Source organism: Sprattus sprattus (assembly GCF_963457725.1).
Source record: "Sprattus sprattus genome assembly, chromosome: 1".
Taxonomy (NCBI): Eukaryota; Metazoa; Chordata; class Actinopteri; order Clupeiformes; family Clupeidae; genus Sprattus; species Sprattus sprattus.
Window position 1 is genome coordinate 25348941 of NC_137920.1, and position 14796 is coordinate 25363736.

The following is a 14796-nucleotide window of genomic DNA, read 5'->3' on the forward strand; positions in this document are numbered from 1 at the left end:
GTGTGTGTGTGTGTGTGTGTGTGTGTGTGTGTGTGTGTGTGTGTGTGTGTGTGTGTGTGTGTGTGTGTGTGTTTGGGTCTCCAGCACATTCATTGCCGGCTTTCTCCTGTAGTGTGTGTGTGTGTGTGTGTGTGTGTTTGTGTCTCTAGCACAATCACTGCCTGCCTTCTCCTGTAGTGTGTGTGTGTGTGTGTGTGTGTTTGCGTCTCTAGCACATTCACTGCCTGCTTTCTCCTGTACTGTGTGTGTGTGTGTGTGTGTTTGTCTGTGTTTCCAGGATATTCACTGCCTGTTTTCTCCTGTAGTGTGTGTGTGTGTGTGTGTGTGTGTGTGTGTCTCCAGCATATTCACTGCCTGCTTTCTCCTGTACTGTGTGTGTGTGTGTGTGTGTGTGTGTGTGTGTGTGTGTGTGTGTGTTTGTCTGTGTTTCCAGGATATTCACTGCCTGTTTTCTCCTGTAGTGTGTGTGTGTGTGTGTGTGTGTGTGTCTCCAGCATATTCACTATCTGCTTTCTCCTGTAGTGAGTCAAAGACACTAAGCTGCTGAGAGCCCTTATGCACATACATAGTCTGGGGAAGATGCTCACTCTTATGGAGAAGGTATACCAGAGAATGTACGAAAGGCTGGTGCAGGGTACCAAGCTCTCGTTTCTCACTGTGTGTGTGTGTGTGTGTGTGTGTGTGTGTGTGTGTGTGTGTGTGTGTGTGTGTGTGTGTGTGGTACCAACCCCTTGTTTCTCACTCCTTGGCCATGTGTGGTTGAAGTGGGTAGTATTTTGTTCCACCATGTGTTTCTGAAGGGTCTAATTACAAAGTTAATGGCCAACGTACTAATAACCATTGTGATATTTTTTTTTTTAAGGTACTATATGGATTCTTGTTGGTTCTGGTAATGAGGGCTGTCAGAGATTGAGTAATGAGGCTGTTGTAATTTGCTGCTGTGTCACAATTAGGAAGGCAGGAAAAACACCTATGGATGTAGTCCTTTATGTATATATATTTATCTATCTTGAAAGATATGTCGTGAGTGTGTGTGTGTGTGTGTGTGTCTGTGTCTGTGTCTGTGTCTGTGTCTGTGTCTGTGTCTGTGTCTGTTACTAGTATAATATACTGTATGAAAAATGATTTTACAGACTTTTTTTAATTTGGAACAAATCATAAAATATTTTACACACCGCAATATACTCTAATATGGATAGTCCCTCATCTCTATTGCAGTTACATTTTTTCACCCTTTTCATTCTCCATGTTGCAGTTATTATCATTACGGTGAGGTGCTTTACTTTCTCTCTCTCTCTGTCTCCCCCTCTCTCTCTCTCTCTATCTTTCTATGTCTCTCTGACTTTCTGTCTCTCTTTCTGTCTCTCTGTCTCTCTATCTCCCTCTCTCTGTCTCTCTTTCTGTCTCTCTCTCCCCCTCAAAACATCTTTTAACAGTTTTGGCGATGGGTGAGTGCAATATAGCGTTTAGCTGTCTGGTGTCTGAGTCACGTTGCTCTCTGCTGGTGCCGTGAGAAAGTTTGTGGATCAGAAGTTAATTTTTTTTTTTTGCGTTCCAAGCGCCTTCAGGGGACTGAACAACAACTGAAAGAAGCACAGTGTTTTGGGTTGTCTACGCTGAGTTTGTCTGGGGCTGAGTTGAGTCGACAGCTCACTGAATTTGTGGATTCAGGAGGGTAAAATAATCACAGGAACACACACAAACAACACAAGCACTACAGTCACTAAATATACAGCCAGATACACATACTCACACCATACTCACACCATACTCACTCCATACTCACACCATACTCACTCCATACTCACTCCATACTCACTTCATACTCACACTCACCTCAACACATGTATCTCTCTCACACACACACACACACACACAGACACAGACACACACACACACACACACACACACACACACACACACACACACACAATCACAGGTATACACATGCTCACACATACGCTCCCTCTATCTCTCTGTCACACACACACACACACACACACACACACACACACACAGATATATACACCTGCACACACATACACTCCCTCTAGTGTGACAGTGCTTGGGTTTTCTAAGAAAGGAAGGAATGATCAAGTGGGCAATGAGTGGTTGCCAAGCGAATGAAAGACTTGTTCAAGAGAGCTCTTCTCTCACTAATCTTCATTTTACACACACCAACTCACACACACGCCCTCACACACACATACAAACACTCATACTCACACACACTCTCCCACACACTTGCACACTCACACATACGCACTTACTCACTCACACACACTGCTCTCACTCACTCACTCATACTCACACATACAAACTGCTCACATAAGCACACACACACATGCAAATTTATAAATATAAACACACACGCACTCTATACTCCTGAATGCACACACTCATACACACATTCCCACATACACTCCCTCTCTTTCTAACACACACACACACACATATACACTTTCTGTGTCTCTCACACACACCCTATCTCTCTTTCTCTCTCACACTCACACACAAGATGCTCCTAATCTGATTCTCTCATTTCCTTCCCCATCCATCTCCTCCGTGAGCCCTTCCCATCCCTGCGGCCTCCTTCATGTGATGGAGGAGAGAGTGGCCTTACACACTCACACACACACACACACAAGCACACAGACACGCACACACTCACACACACACACACACACGCAGATATACACACACGCACACACACACACACACACACACACACACAGATACACACACAGAGATACAGACACACTCTCTCTCTCTTTCTCTCACACACACACACACGTACACACACTCACTCTCTCTCTCTCTTCCTCACACACACACACACACACACTCACACACACAGGAGGAGAGAGTGACCTCTGTGCTCTGTATAATACTTACATTAACCACGGCTCCTCACTTGACCACCTCTAATACCTCATCACCAGATTCTCAGAGGAAGCATGGGAATTTGACTGGCCTTATCACACACACACACACACACACACACACACACACACGCCTGCATAACAGACTTACACACACACACACACAAACACACACACACACACACACACACATATAAGCACATAAACTCATGCATAACATACTTACACACACATACACACGAGAATTTAAGAACTACCCCCTTCCCCCCTACCGAAACATCCCCCTACTCTCTCCACACACACACACACACACACACACAGTTCTTAAATGCTGTCCCTGTCAATGCTTGGCTGTTTCCACTCGAGCCAAGTCAAGACTCTTAATGGTGCAATTTTCCACTAGTGCCTCTCATTTACCGAGCCGCGGTTCTTTGGGCTCGACAAGACTCGAGACAAATGCATTTATTTATTTCCTGACTCCCTTTGTGTGGAAAAGTGGTGACGGAGGAAAAGAACGTAACAATGGAGGCAGGCTACCTTCTCTAGCCAGAAGGTTTTTAATTTAGTTTTCTTGCAGTTTGAACACAATTTGGTTATGATAATTAAGATATTCTGATTTGGTAATAATTTTATTGTGCTCAAAGCTCTGCTTGATTTGCTGAAGAAAAAGAGAGAGAGAGAGATGGAGAGAGAGAGAGATATGGATGTCCTACTTTGCCCACCCACCCTACAGTTTCACAGTCCCCACTCCGGCGTGTAATGAAATTCCTGCTTTCCTCATCCACGGTGAAGATAATGCAGTGAGTAAAGATACCTAAGCAAACAATGGGAGTCAGAGCCTAGCAACAGTTCAGCGATTGACAAAGATGGTAGCATTATCTCACTCATCCCCTACCAGTGCCCTCAATGGGCGACCATCTTCACTAAACATGCTGTGTGTGTGTGTGTGTGTGTGTGTTTGGTGTGTGTGTGTGTGTGTGTGTGTGTGTGTGTGTGTGTGTGTGTGTGTGTGTGCGTGTTTGATGTGAGTGTGTGTGTTGGCAGGAACGTGAATCTGACCTTTTCAGTGAGCCACATCATGAACACAAGAAGGCCTCCTCTCACTGTTGTGGTCGCTGTCGTTAAGGCGACAGCCGATCGCTCGAGTGGTTTACATTGCGCACCCCGCTCGGTGCCTTTAATTAAATACAGAAACCCTCAAGAGATTTTGAGCCTGGTACCTAAAGGGTTTTTTTGTTTGCGTGTGAGTATGTACAGTCCAAGTGTCTGTGTGTGTGGGTGTGTGTGTGTGTGTGTGTGTGTGTGTGTGTGTGTGTGTGTGTGTGTGTGTGTGTGTGTGTGTGTGTGTGTGTGTGTGTGTGAGTGTGTTCAGTCCAAGTGAGGAAGAGTTGGCATTCTGACTGCTTCACTTTCACCCAGCCAAGTTTCTTGTCAACTAACAGAGAACAGATGGTGTTCAGATAAAGATCTCTGGTCAGTTTATTGAATTATAAATGGAGGTAAATTCTCTCTCAGACCTTGTGCTTTCACACTGAATATTTATCAGTGCATAAATAATACGTCGGCATATGTTTAATCAGCCAGTGGGTACCCATAGAAGGTGAGCAGATTGGTATTTTGATACTTTTTTTTTTACAAAGTGAGAATGTTTTTGTAAGAAGACTGAAGGACACTGTGTCGTCTCACATAGTTTTCAGTGTTTGGAGAAAACCCTTGCGTGACCTTGCAGAGAGACGCAGAAAGAAGGCACTGTTACTTCTTTTTTATTCTATTATTTTCTATTCTATTCTAATCTTTATATATCATCATTTACTCTGCTCAATGGACCAGTGAATGAATGGATAAAATGCATGAACACAAATGTATGAACAGTGTTCTTTAACATTTGCACATACTTAATATTATCTAACCAGTATAAGTTCATGTGAGGTAAGTATGTTTATTGTTTATATAAGAGTACTTACGATAGTTTATATTATCGCTACCTTATGACATGAATAATGAGTCTCCTTAACATGTCTTTTTGAGGTTGTCATCTACTTTGCTCAAAGTATGTTTTGTGTTTGTGTGTGTGTGTGTATGTGTGTGTGTGTCAACGCATGCTTTTAGCTGTATACTATCAAGGATGCACTATAGAGGTTTGACCGATGGAATGTTGGAATGGAATGGAAGAAATACTATACCTTCCCCCTCATACCAGGTAGAAGAAGCGCTACAGTAGCTATAGCAACTGAGCAAGGTAGGAGCAGTGAAGATAAAAGGCCAGTCAGGCTAGCCACTTTTCAAGGATGCAATTCTCTTTCCACAAACTGTGAACCTCACCTGTGGTTGGAAGCTTAGTTCCAGATACTTCATGTCTAAGACATCCTTGAGTTTTTGGTGTAAAAAATAATTATTATGAATGTGTTTCCCTTCCTGGTTGATATTGGACGTTGTTAACCACAAAACAACCCTACTCTCTTGACCAAAAAGGTCATGATTAAAAGGCCCACTTGCAGAAACGAGCATGTGAGGGGAATTCACACACCTGCGAGATGCTACACATCTACTGAGTCAGTTAATAATATGTAGCCTATGAAATTCATTTTTCTCGCGTTGTGGGGCAAAAATGTGGTATATGCTGTTAAACGCCTAGTTAATGGAATGCAGACAGCAATTTTACAAGGTATGTTTATATAAACAAATGAATATGCTGGATGACCAAGGAATCTGGAAAAAAAGAATGATTTGTGGATGAAAATGAGGCCATGATTTGACCCTCAGGTGTAGTGGTCCCGGGAGAAGTGGGTATACTCTTAATTTTTTTAAGCAGCCAATACAGCACAGGATAAACACCCTGTTTTGAGAAGTGGGTATACTCAATGCTGACTGAAATATAAGTGGGAATACTTCGTATACCTGCGTATACCCTGGATTACACCACTGGGTGTGCCAGTCCACGCAGGTGTACTAGTCCACATGCTTCACTGCGTCATTAACTAGGTTTATTACACGGCTCTTCTTAATGCTGTAGAATGCTCCATTCACTTGAATGGGGCTTCCCAACGTTCTGCGGTCAACTATTTTCCGATAACTGACCGTTGCTATGCAGTTAATGACCGCTGTCAAGGAAAGTGGCCTTTTTGCCTCTGATTCACATCTTTCGTAGCACTCCGCAAGTAGTACGGTAACTTATCAAGGGAGTTTCAGTGGACGGTTGAGCAGCTGTGTTCTAAACTAAGAATGTTCAACTGTCTTTGAAGTTCAACGTCTTTGGCGAACTATTTCTCTGCTTTTTAACCTCACTACGTTTAGTAACAAAAGCAAATACATTGTAAAAAGACACACTGTGTTAAGTCATTTTTTTAGTTTTAGCCGTATAATAAGCGGGATAATGTATAGAACGCAGGTCATTGTCGGGAAAATAAGCCCCTTCACGGTGAATCAACACCCCTCCGCTTTGCGTCGGGGTGCTGTTCGCCCTGTCGGGGCTTATTTTCCCGACAATGACCTGCGTTCTATACATTATCCCTTGCTTGTTTGAACTACTAACTAAACTTTCAAAGCGTACATAGTATAATGTTGGTACAACCGTTTTGGGAGATTGTCGTACTTTTGATGCTGGTCTCATGATGCTGCATACCATGTTGGTTCAATGTTAACCTCCGTCGTTGTAGAGGAGATGCACTCCTGATATGCTGTTTCTTCTCATCTTTTTATTGGGTTTTGAGTTGTCTAGCATCTTGCAACGGTTTATGTACCCCGAACTAACTTTGTAGTTTAACTTTGTTTTATTTCTCAAAAGTTTTTTTCTTACGATGACAGGCTTTTTTAATTGCTCAGACTTGCTTAACTTGCCCACTGGTGTGTGGAATTATATAATAATTTTTTTTCTTGACATTTCCATGTACGTGGTGCTGATAACCGCTTGTAAATCCTGGTATTTTTCACAAGTTCTGCCTATAAGTGCATACCCAAATTCCGATGCCTATTTTTCAGCCTAACCGTAGGATGGCGACAGATTGTAGAAGTCATGTTACAAATAACCCTTCAAAATTAAATGAATTATCACTTCAATTCCATACATGCTATCTAAAAGATGTTGATAACCTTCCCAAAATTATATTTTTCTCCTTTTAGATCTAGATTACTGTGGTTGCACGTTGGAAATTGTATTGCAGGGGTCAGGTTTGACGTAGTCAAGTGTGCCAAGGTTTGCAATCACCTGAAAAATGTTGGAACTCAAATCTCATCTCATCTTAAAAGGTATTCAAGTTGGAAAACAGGAATGACACATTTTTATACTCGGGTTAAATTGTTTTCCGTAATTATCACTCTCCACATTTTCTACTAAATGAGTGTAGTTGCCATGGTAACTGTGGAGCAGTAGGTCCTGGCTGACAGGTCAGTTAATCAATCCCATCCAGTCTTTAGTTACGTGTGGATATCTCTCTCTGGTTGGGTTACCGTGATGAGGTGTCATTCCAAAAATAAATGATGACGTATTGAAGCATCTGTGTACCATTTGTATCAGTAAACCAGAAAGGAATTTAGGTTTAACTTACATGTCAATTTATTTATTTTTGGTTTGTGTGGATTTATTTGGGATATTTTGGACATTATGCACGAGGACATTACTTGACAGAGGAAAAAGATGATTCTTGACTCATTTTATAGAGGTCACTTAAAGGTAGCCTAAGTGATATGACTTACTGCATTTCACTGCATGTCAAGAAACATGATACTGATGAAGTTTTATTATACTGTGAAAAATATATTTAAAATACATTTTCAACTGTTTTGTTCATTCCTTTGAATGAGGTCATTAATTCAATAACTTGGTATAAGCTTTCATGTCCATTCTAAGTTCTAAGCTTTCCACTGTTGCCATGGGTATGCATGTAGCGTGTACGGAAGCTCGACAGTGATTACACAGAGATGTCATAATGACTTCAGCCGGCCAGCAGGCCAAGGCCTTAGCACTGGAAGCAAACAGCAAATGAATAGTACGGCTAATAGTAATAACAGGTTTGGTTAATTAGTGCGGTATCTTTAAGCCTCTGAGAGGCTTCTGCTGTGCCGAGAGGCTGACTCTGCACCTGCGTTTGGCCCGGATGCACCTGCTCCCAGGGTACCATGACCCCAGGCCGTAACTTTGCCATTATAGCGTCACGCCGATTAATTGACTAAGGGATAAAAGCCATCCTGCTGAGAGAACCGTTAGAGATGATAATCAGCAAGTGGTTCAGGGAAGCTCAGCCGAAGTCGGAAAATGTCAAGAGCTGTCAAGGTGCACAAGATGCCGCTGGGTTACAACAATCTGCTAAAAGATGCACTTGCGTGTTTCAAAGTCGCCCCCACCGCGCCCTCCCGTGTCTTACTCACCAGTTGTGAAAGATGTAATTAGTGAGACATGGAACGCTTCGGCAAACAGGATTATTTTGGATTATTTCCGTTGGCAATGCGACTCGAAGCTATTACACGAGCATGTGGATTTCCTAGTTGACACAACATCGTAGACATTCTACCATTCTTTTAATGCTAGGATCTCCACGGACTGACACAAACAGCTAATTGACGAGCTGCAAAGTAGGAGGCGCGAGTTCTCTTATTAATAGCCTTGAACTTAACCCAATGCGATCCCTTAGGGGAAGCCCTCTCATCTTGGTAACTGGCACGGGAGGTTTCCCTCACCCTTCTTTATGGTTTAATAAATTAAATTTATGCCACGAAATTTCATTAGTGCTGATAGGCGTCGGTACATTTCGATGATGTTGGGGGTCGGTGACACTAAGAACATTAAACAAATGGAAAAATAGTTACGTTCATTTGTGAGGCTATGAAATGAGTTTGTGTTTAATCATAAGGATCGGCAGATATTTGGCCTAGGCATACAAACACACGGGGCAGCATACGCGCTCCCCACACACACACACGCACACACACACATTAATTAACTTCAATTAGTTACACATCAAACACGCTTCCTTTGTGAAATAAAACTCTGCAGGGGATTCAAGTTTTAACCCAGCATAATCCCTTCATTAGAAACAGCAATTTGAAATGCAATTCATCACAGACACACTGACCAGTAGTTACACAACAAGAAAATCAGAATGCAAGGAACAAACCATCTGTTACAAACACTAGACTGCTATTGGTAACAAAGCAGTTCACACAACACTTGATCAACACAATTTTTTGATTAAAAAATAAGTATGTGCATAATTTTGTCTCACCCCACAGTATATAATTTCTTGCAGTTTTGCACCCATATTTTCCTTTTTTTATGTAGTTCCTTAAGCTCTATCAGACGTTAGGTGTATACTGCAGGCGTTTAAAAATAGACTCCTCTTTTTTCTTCCTCTCCTTTCTCCCTCTTGCCCTCTCTCCTCTGAAATAATCCATCCTCTGTGCCCCCCTCAGTTTCTACAGTGTCACACCAGACACCCCCGTGTCAGGGGCACGTCTGCTGACTGTATCCGTCCAGGGACACTCGTTTCCTAAAATACACCGGTCCCTGTCCTCTTACGCTTTGTCAGAGCTACCGCCAAAACAAGAACCTTCCTGCCAACAGGTCAGTCACTGAAGCAGTGCCTGTGAAGATTCCGAATAGGAACTCATGCTTTGTTGCCCATAGGGATAAGGATGAAGGTTCTTTTATGGTGCTATGATGTGTAGCTCTTATATCCTCGAGTGGCAACACTGAAGGGTTTGACACGTTTGTCTCTCAAATGGTTCACAGACTTTCTGTCAGGAAAAAAATACTTGCCTCCTTGTCACCGTCTTTGTTTTTGTTTTCTAAATCATGGAGTTCAAATGGAATATATAATAAGTGTGGTCCATTGTGCATTCCGGCGGTTAGAACATAACATACAAGAAAAATGCATCACACAATTACAAGATCAATTCCACTTATTTCTTGGTTTACAATAACCATAACAATCAGTTTGTCCAATAGTCTCCTCCAACCTTAAGGCAAACATGTTCAAGACAACACCTATAGATCCAGACATTCTTTGTTTTCACCCACGTACATCATGTATTTGCACTTATCCACTACACAATGTTTTGTCTATACATTCCTCATTACCATTTCTTTGCACAATGTTCTTCATAGGAACATGATGTATTTTGTATTTTCAAAGCCACCATCATATCCACACGTGCTTTGCATTTCAGCCTTATCAAGGATCCCATATGCATCCCAGAACACAGCCTAAATGAAAGCTGACAGTGTTCTAGAACGCCGTATTCCAAATTCCATGTTGGATCCTGTGTTTAACAGCCCCATCAAACGGGGTCGTGTCTCATCCCCAGGGTGGGAACTCTTTAAGGTCATTGGTCCCCCGCCGGGAGATCCATGCCCGTGTGTCACGTGTCTTCATTCTCGCTCTCCTCAGGCAGGGTGGTCAGGTCCTTGATCACCACCTGCGACAGCATAGGGGGCACCCCCGCCACGGGTACTACCATGGGCATGGAGATGGGCACGCTCAGTGTCACGGGCACGCTCATGGCACTCAAGCTCCTGACGCTGGGCGAGCGGGCGGCGGCGTGCGTCACCACAATGTTGTTCTTCTGCAGCTCGCCCGCCAGCGGCGTGGACACGCGGACGACGCCGCCGCTCGCCCCCGTCGCCATCCTCGCCCCCTGCAGGTGCCTTCGGTACTGCACGAAGGTGCAGGTCTTGAGCGCGATGGCCACCACGTTCTTGCCCACCAGCACGCTCGACACCCGCGTGTCCCGGTACAGCAGCATGTTGCCGCCGCGGATGAACAGCGTCACCACGTTGATCGTCACCAGGCTCGTGATGGGGTACAGCAGCATCTTGTGCGGTGTGATGTTAACCCCTTGCATGCTGATCTCGCTCAGCGACACGCAGGGCAGCACCAGCAGCAGGATGTAGCAGTAGAAGAAGGTCAGGCCCTCCACCCAGAGGGGCAGCCCCCGCCGCTGCGGCTCCCACAGGTTGGCCTGCACGTCCAGCACGTCCAGCAGGTCCACCACCACCCAGAAGAGGCGGCTGCGGATCTCCTCCCGCTTCTTGACCGGGCGCACATACTCCATGTGGTCGACGGCCGCCAGCGCCACGTAGAGGACCGGCATGCACACCGACAGGAGGAGCGTCAGAGCCTTGCGACCCAGGGTGTCCGTGATGACGACGAGGCTGCCGCCGCCGGCGCTGCTGTTGCTCCCACTCCCGGCTCCTACTCCTCCCGAGCCAAGATCGGAGCCCGAGGCCGATCTGGCCTTGTAGTTCTGGTAGACGAAGTAGACCTTGATCTCGAGCACGAAGACGTAAAAGAACCAGAGGATCATGGCGTAGCCGCGTTTGGCAGTGCGAACCTCGGCGCCGACCCAGACGGCCACGTAGCGCAGCGCGATCAAGAAGCACACGTCCCCGACCAGGACCATGATGCAGACGCCCACCTTACGCGGGCCCTGGTTGAGTTCCACCAGGTAGGCGTCCAGCAGCGCCATGCTGCACACGATCAGGGCTGTGGACAGGCACACATGGGGCTTGTTCACAGGCGGAGGGGTTACCATAGTGATCCAGTGACAGCGGGGGAGAAGAAAAAAGTTAAAAAGGAGAAAGGAGGAGAAAGCAGCGGGTGAAAGGGGGGAGTTTTAGTTCACTCTGGAAACTTCAACGGCCCAGTAACAAAGAAAGAAAGAAAAAGAAAGAAAGAAGAAGAGGATCGGGAGAGACTTTGATCTCATTAACCGCGAGACAGGACACTGAATCAATGGGGCGGGGGAACTATTGAGAATGGAATAGACATCTCCCCATCGAAGGGGGATACATATTGATCTGGTCAAGAAACAGCAATAAGAAAGAGGATGGGGCATTATCATTACTCATAGACAAGTAGCTATGAAGACTGATGGACTGGACACTTCATAGGGGACTGGGGGGGTGGGGGGGGGGGGGGGGAGGGGGGTGGGTTAGGGCTCACAGGCCTTTTTACAGGCAGAGACTTGTGGGACTTTTTTTGGAAGGTGCTTGAAGAGAGAGTATTAGGTGCCGCCAAGATTAAAATCCACCAGATAGACTTGGATAGCGTACGTGACTGTGTGTGAGCGAGTGTGTGTGTCTGTCTGTGTGAGTGTGTGTGTGTGTGTGTGTGTGTGTTGTGTGTGTGTGTGTGTGTGTGAGTAAGAAAGAGACGCTGTCACTACTGCTGCCAAGCCACCAGATCCCAAAAGAGGGCAGACAGGAAAGAAGAGAGGAGAAAGTGAAGAGGAATAAAATATGGAGCCAGGGGAGAAAAAGAATAAGAGAATAGGAGAGATCAAGCGACAAAAAAAGAAAGAGTGTACAGAGAGAGAGAGAGAGAGAGAGGGAGAGAGTGAGTGAGGGGGAGAGAGAGAGAGAGAGGGAGGGAGAGAGAGAGGTAAAGGCAGGACTCTAGAGAGAGGGATTAAAAAGAGGGAGTTTTATGGAGAGAGACATACACAGAAGAACTGAAAGAGACAGAGCGGGAGAAAGACAGCGAGTGCTCTGACTGTAATCTAACATTTCTCGCTCCATAAAACTGCATTGCAAGTTCATCCTTTCATTTCTTTAGCTCTCAACCTTCCACATTCACCTGTCGGCGGCAAGACACCCTCCTGCCCAATCTCCCCACCCCCCTTTTCCCTCCTCCTCTTCCTCTTCCTCCCTTTTTCAGTCCTTTGATTGCATAAGCGCCCTGCTCTCACATAACCCCAACCCCGCCCCCACCCCCAAAATGAGACCGCTGGTGTCTGTGGCGTGTCTGTGCCAATTAATGGCTGGTGACATCAGACATGGGCACAGCCTTTGAATATTTCAGAGACCGGGGTTGAGGAAGATGATGGCGGCGACAACTGGGATGGAGGGTGAAGAAGGTGACACACTCGCTGCAGAACTACGAGCACAACGGCAACAGCAACGAAACAAAACTAAACTAATTTAAAAAACGCGGTACGACGGCACCTCTCTCACAACTCGCACTCCCTGCCGCTCTGGAGTCAATCAAAGTGAGTAGCCATGGCGATGGATCCCTGTTGCGAGTAGCCCAGGTGTGAAAAAAAAACTGCAAATCTCAGCAACTATTCCCAGGCCTCTCCCCGTGTGTCCATCTAATCCAATGCCAGATCATTAGCAGGAGAGGGATCCCTGGGAAGAATCTGGTGTACTGTATCCACTCTTATGATCCAAGCAGTGTTGCCGTGGTGGTCTGTAATCCATGCTCAGATTCTAGAGAGGTATGGAGGTTTGAGAAAAAGCAAAAAAGACAGAAAGAGTAGACCTCATTCAGCTCCCGCTTTTAATCCTTTTATGTTGACCTGCGAGAAAACCCCCCGCAGAACTTTCAATTCGAGAAACAAATGACAAAACAGACCATACCAGCAAGAAAGAAGAACGGCAAAAGGAGAGGAAGCAAAAAAAACCTTTGAAGTTTATTCCCAGGAAGTGGTCCATTGTGGTCCATCTGTAATCTGTAAGAAAACTCCTGTCTTCTTTGTCTGTAAATCTCTTTCTTTCAGCATCAAATCCGCACTTTATCCTTGATGTCGGAGAGTCTTTAAGTTGATCCCGGGGGAATTCCTGTCTGCTGGAGCCGCGCACACATCAGCCCCATCAGGAAGTCTTCTCCGAGATCCTCACATCAGTCCTGTCAGGAAGTCTCCTCTGAGGTCCTCGCTCCGAGATCCTCGCTCAGCCCTGGAAAGCTCTGCCAGTCATGGGAACTCCTGTAGAATTTCCTCACACTTCCTGTACAGTTGCAGTTGAGAAGAAAGGTTTGAGTCTGTCCTCTTTCGCTCTCGCTCTCTGTTTCTTTTTCTTCTCTTTCTCTCTCTCTTTTTCCCCTGAATCTGTTTATTTTTCTTCTCTCTCTCTTTCTCTCTGGACGGAGCAAACTGAAAGAGTCGTCTTCTCTGTGTGGGAATTTATCCACTGGTTTGCTATTGCTGTTTAGACACAAGCGTTTTCTCTCTCTCTCTCTTTTCTCCTCTCTCCTTCCTTTTCTCTATGCTCTGTGCTCTTCCTTCTCTCCTCTAAGCAAACAGACAGTGGGTATTTTCTCTATATTTGTCACAGAACTGAGAATATTTTTGCTGTTTCTATTGAGAAAGAATTGAGTTTCTTCCCCTCTCGTTCTTTCTTTTTTCCCTCTCTATCTCTCTCTCTCTCTCTTTCTCTTTCAGTCTGTCCTCTCCTGTTGTCCGATTGCGTAGAGAGAGAACGGAGGTCTCCACCGGGTGTGCAGAGAGAGAAGGGGGGTCTCCACCGTGTGCTCGCAGCGCTGCGAATGAGTGTGACTGGCTTTAGGCTTTTCCAGCTCACTCCTTCACTCCTCCTCCTCTTCTCTCTCTCTCTCTGTCTCTCGTTCATTCCCCTCCTCACTCCTCCCTCCCTCCCTCCCTCCATCTATTATCTCTCCTGCTCTAGTGTTCACTCAGGCATTGGATCAGGAAGGGCCATGCTCAGGACCCTATCCAGACACAGAGAGAGATGGAGGGAAACAGAAAGAAAGAGAGAGGGAGGGTGAGAGGGAGGGAGGGAGGGAAACAGAAAAAAAGAAGAGAGGGAGGGAGGGAGGGAAAGAAACAGAATGAAAGAGAGAGGGAGGGTTTGTGGGACAGGAAGGTATCTTGACCTGTGTGTGTGTGTGTGTGTGTGTGTGTGTGTGTGTGTGTGTGTGTGTGTGTGTGTGTGTGTGTGTGTGTGTGTGTGTGTGTGTGTGTGTGTGTGTGTGTGTGTGTGTGTGTGTGTGTGTGCGCATATGAGTGAGGTGGACTACCTGTGTATATTAGTACAACTTGAATTGAATCTGTGCATTTGAGAGAGAGAGAGAGACAGGGACAGACAGAAAAAAGAGGGTGATAAAAGGCTTCAGGGCAAGAAGGAGAAAAAAGCAAATAAAAAGAGACAGAGAGGATAAACACATAAAACAAAACAAAGCTC

General features: G+C 45.4%; 1 protein-coding gene across 1 annotated transcript; it reads right to left on the minus strand.

Annotated features, from left to right (window-relative positions):
• Positions 1 to 10235: 10235 nt before the first annotated feature.
• On the minus strand, positions 10236 to 11408 carry LOC308378332 (transmembrane protein 121-like; the record flags this gene model as incomplete). The annotated part of the gene is made up of 1 exon (XM_080855204.1): positions 10236 to 11408. The coding sequence occupies one exon, from the start codon at positions 11406 to 11408 to the stop codon at positions 10236 to 10238; it is 1173 nt and encodes a 390-aa protein (XP_080711330.1).
• Between the last annotated feature and the right edge of the window lie 3388 nt (positions 11409 to 14796).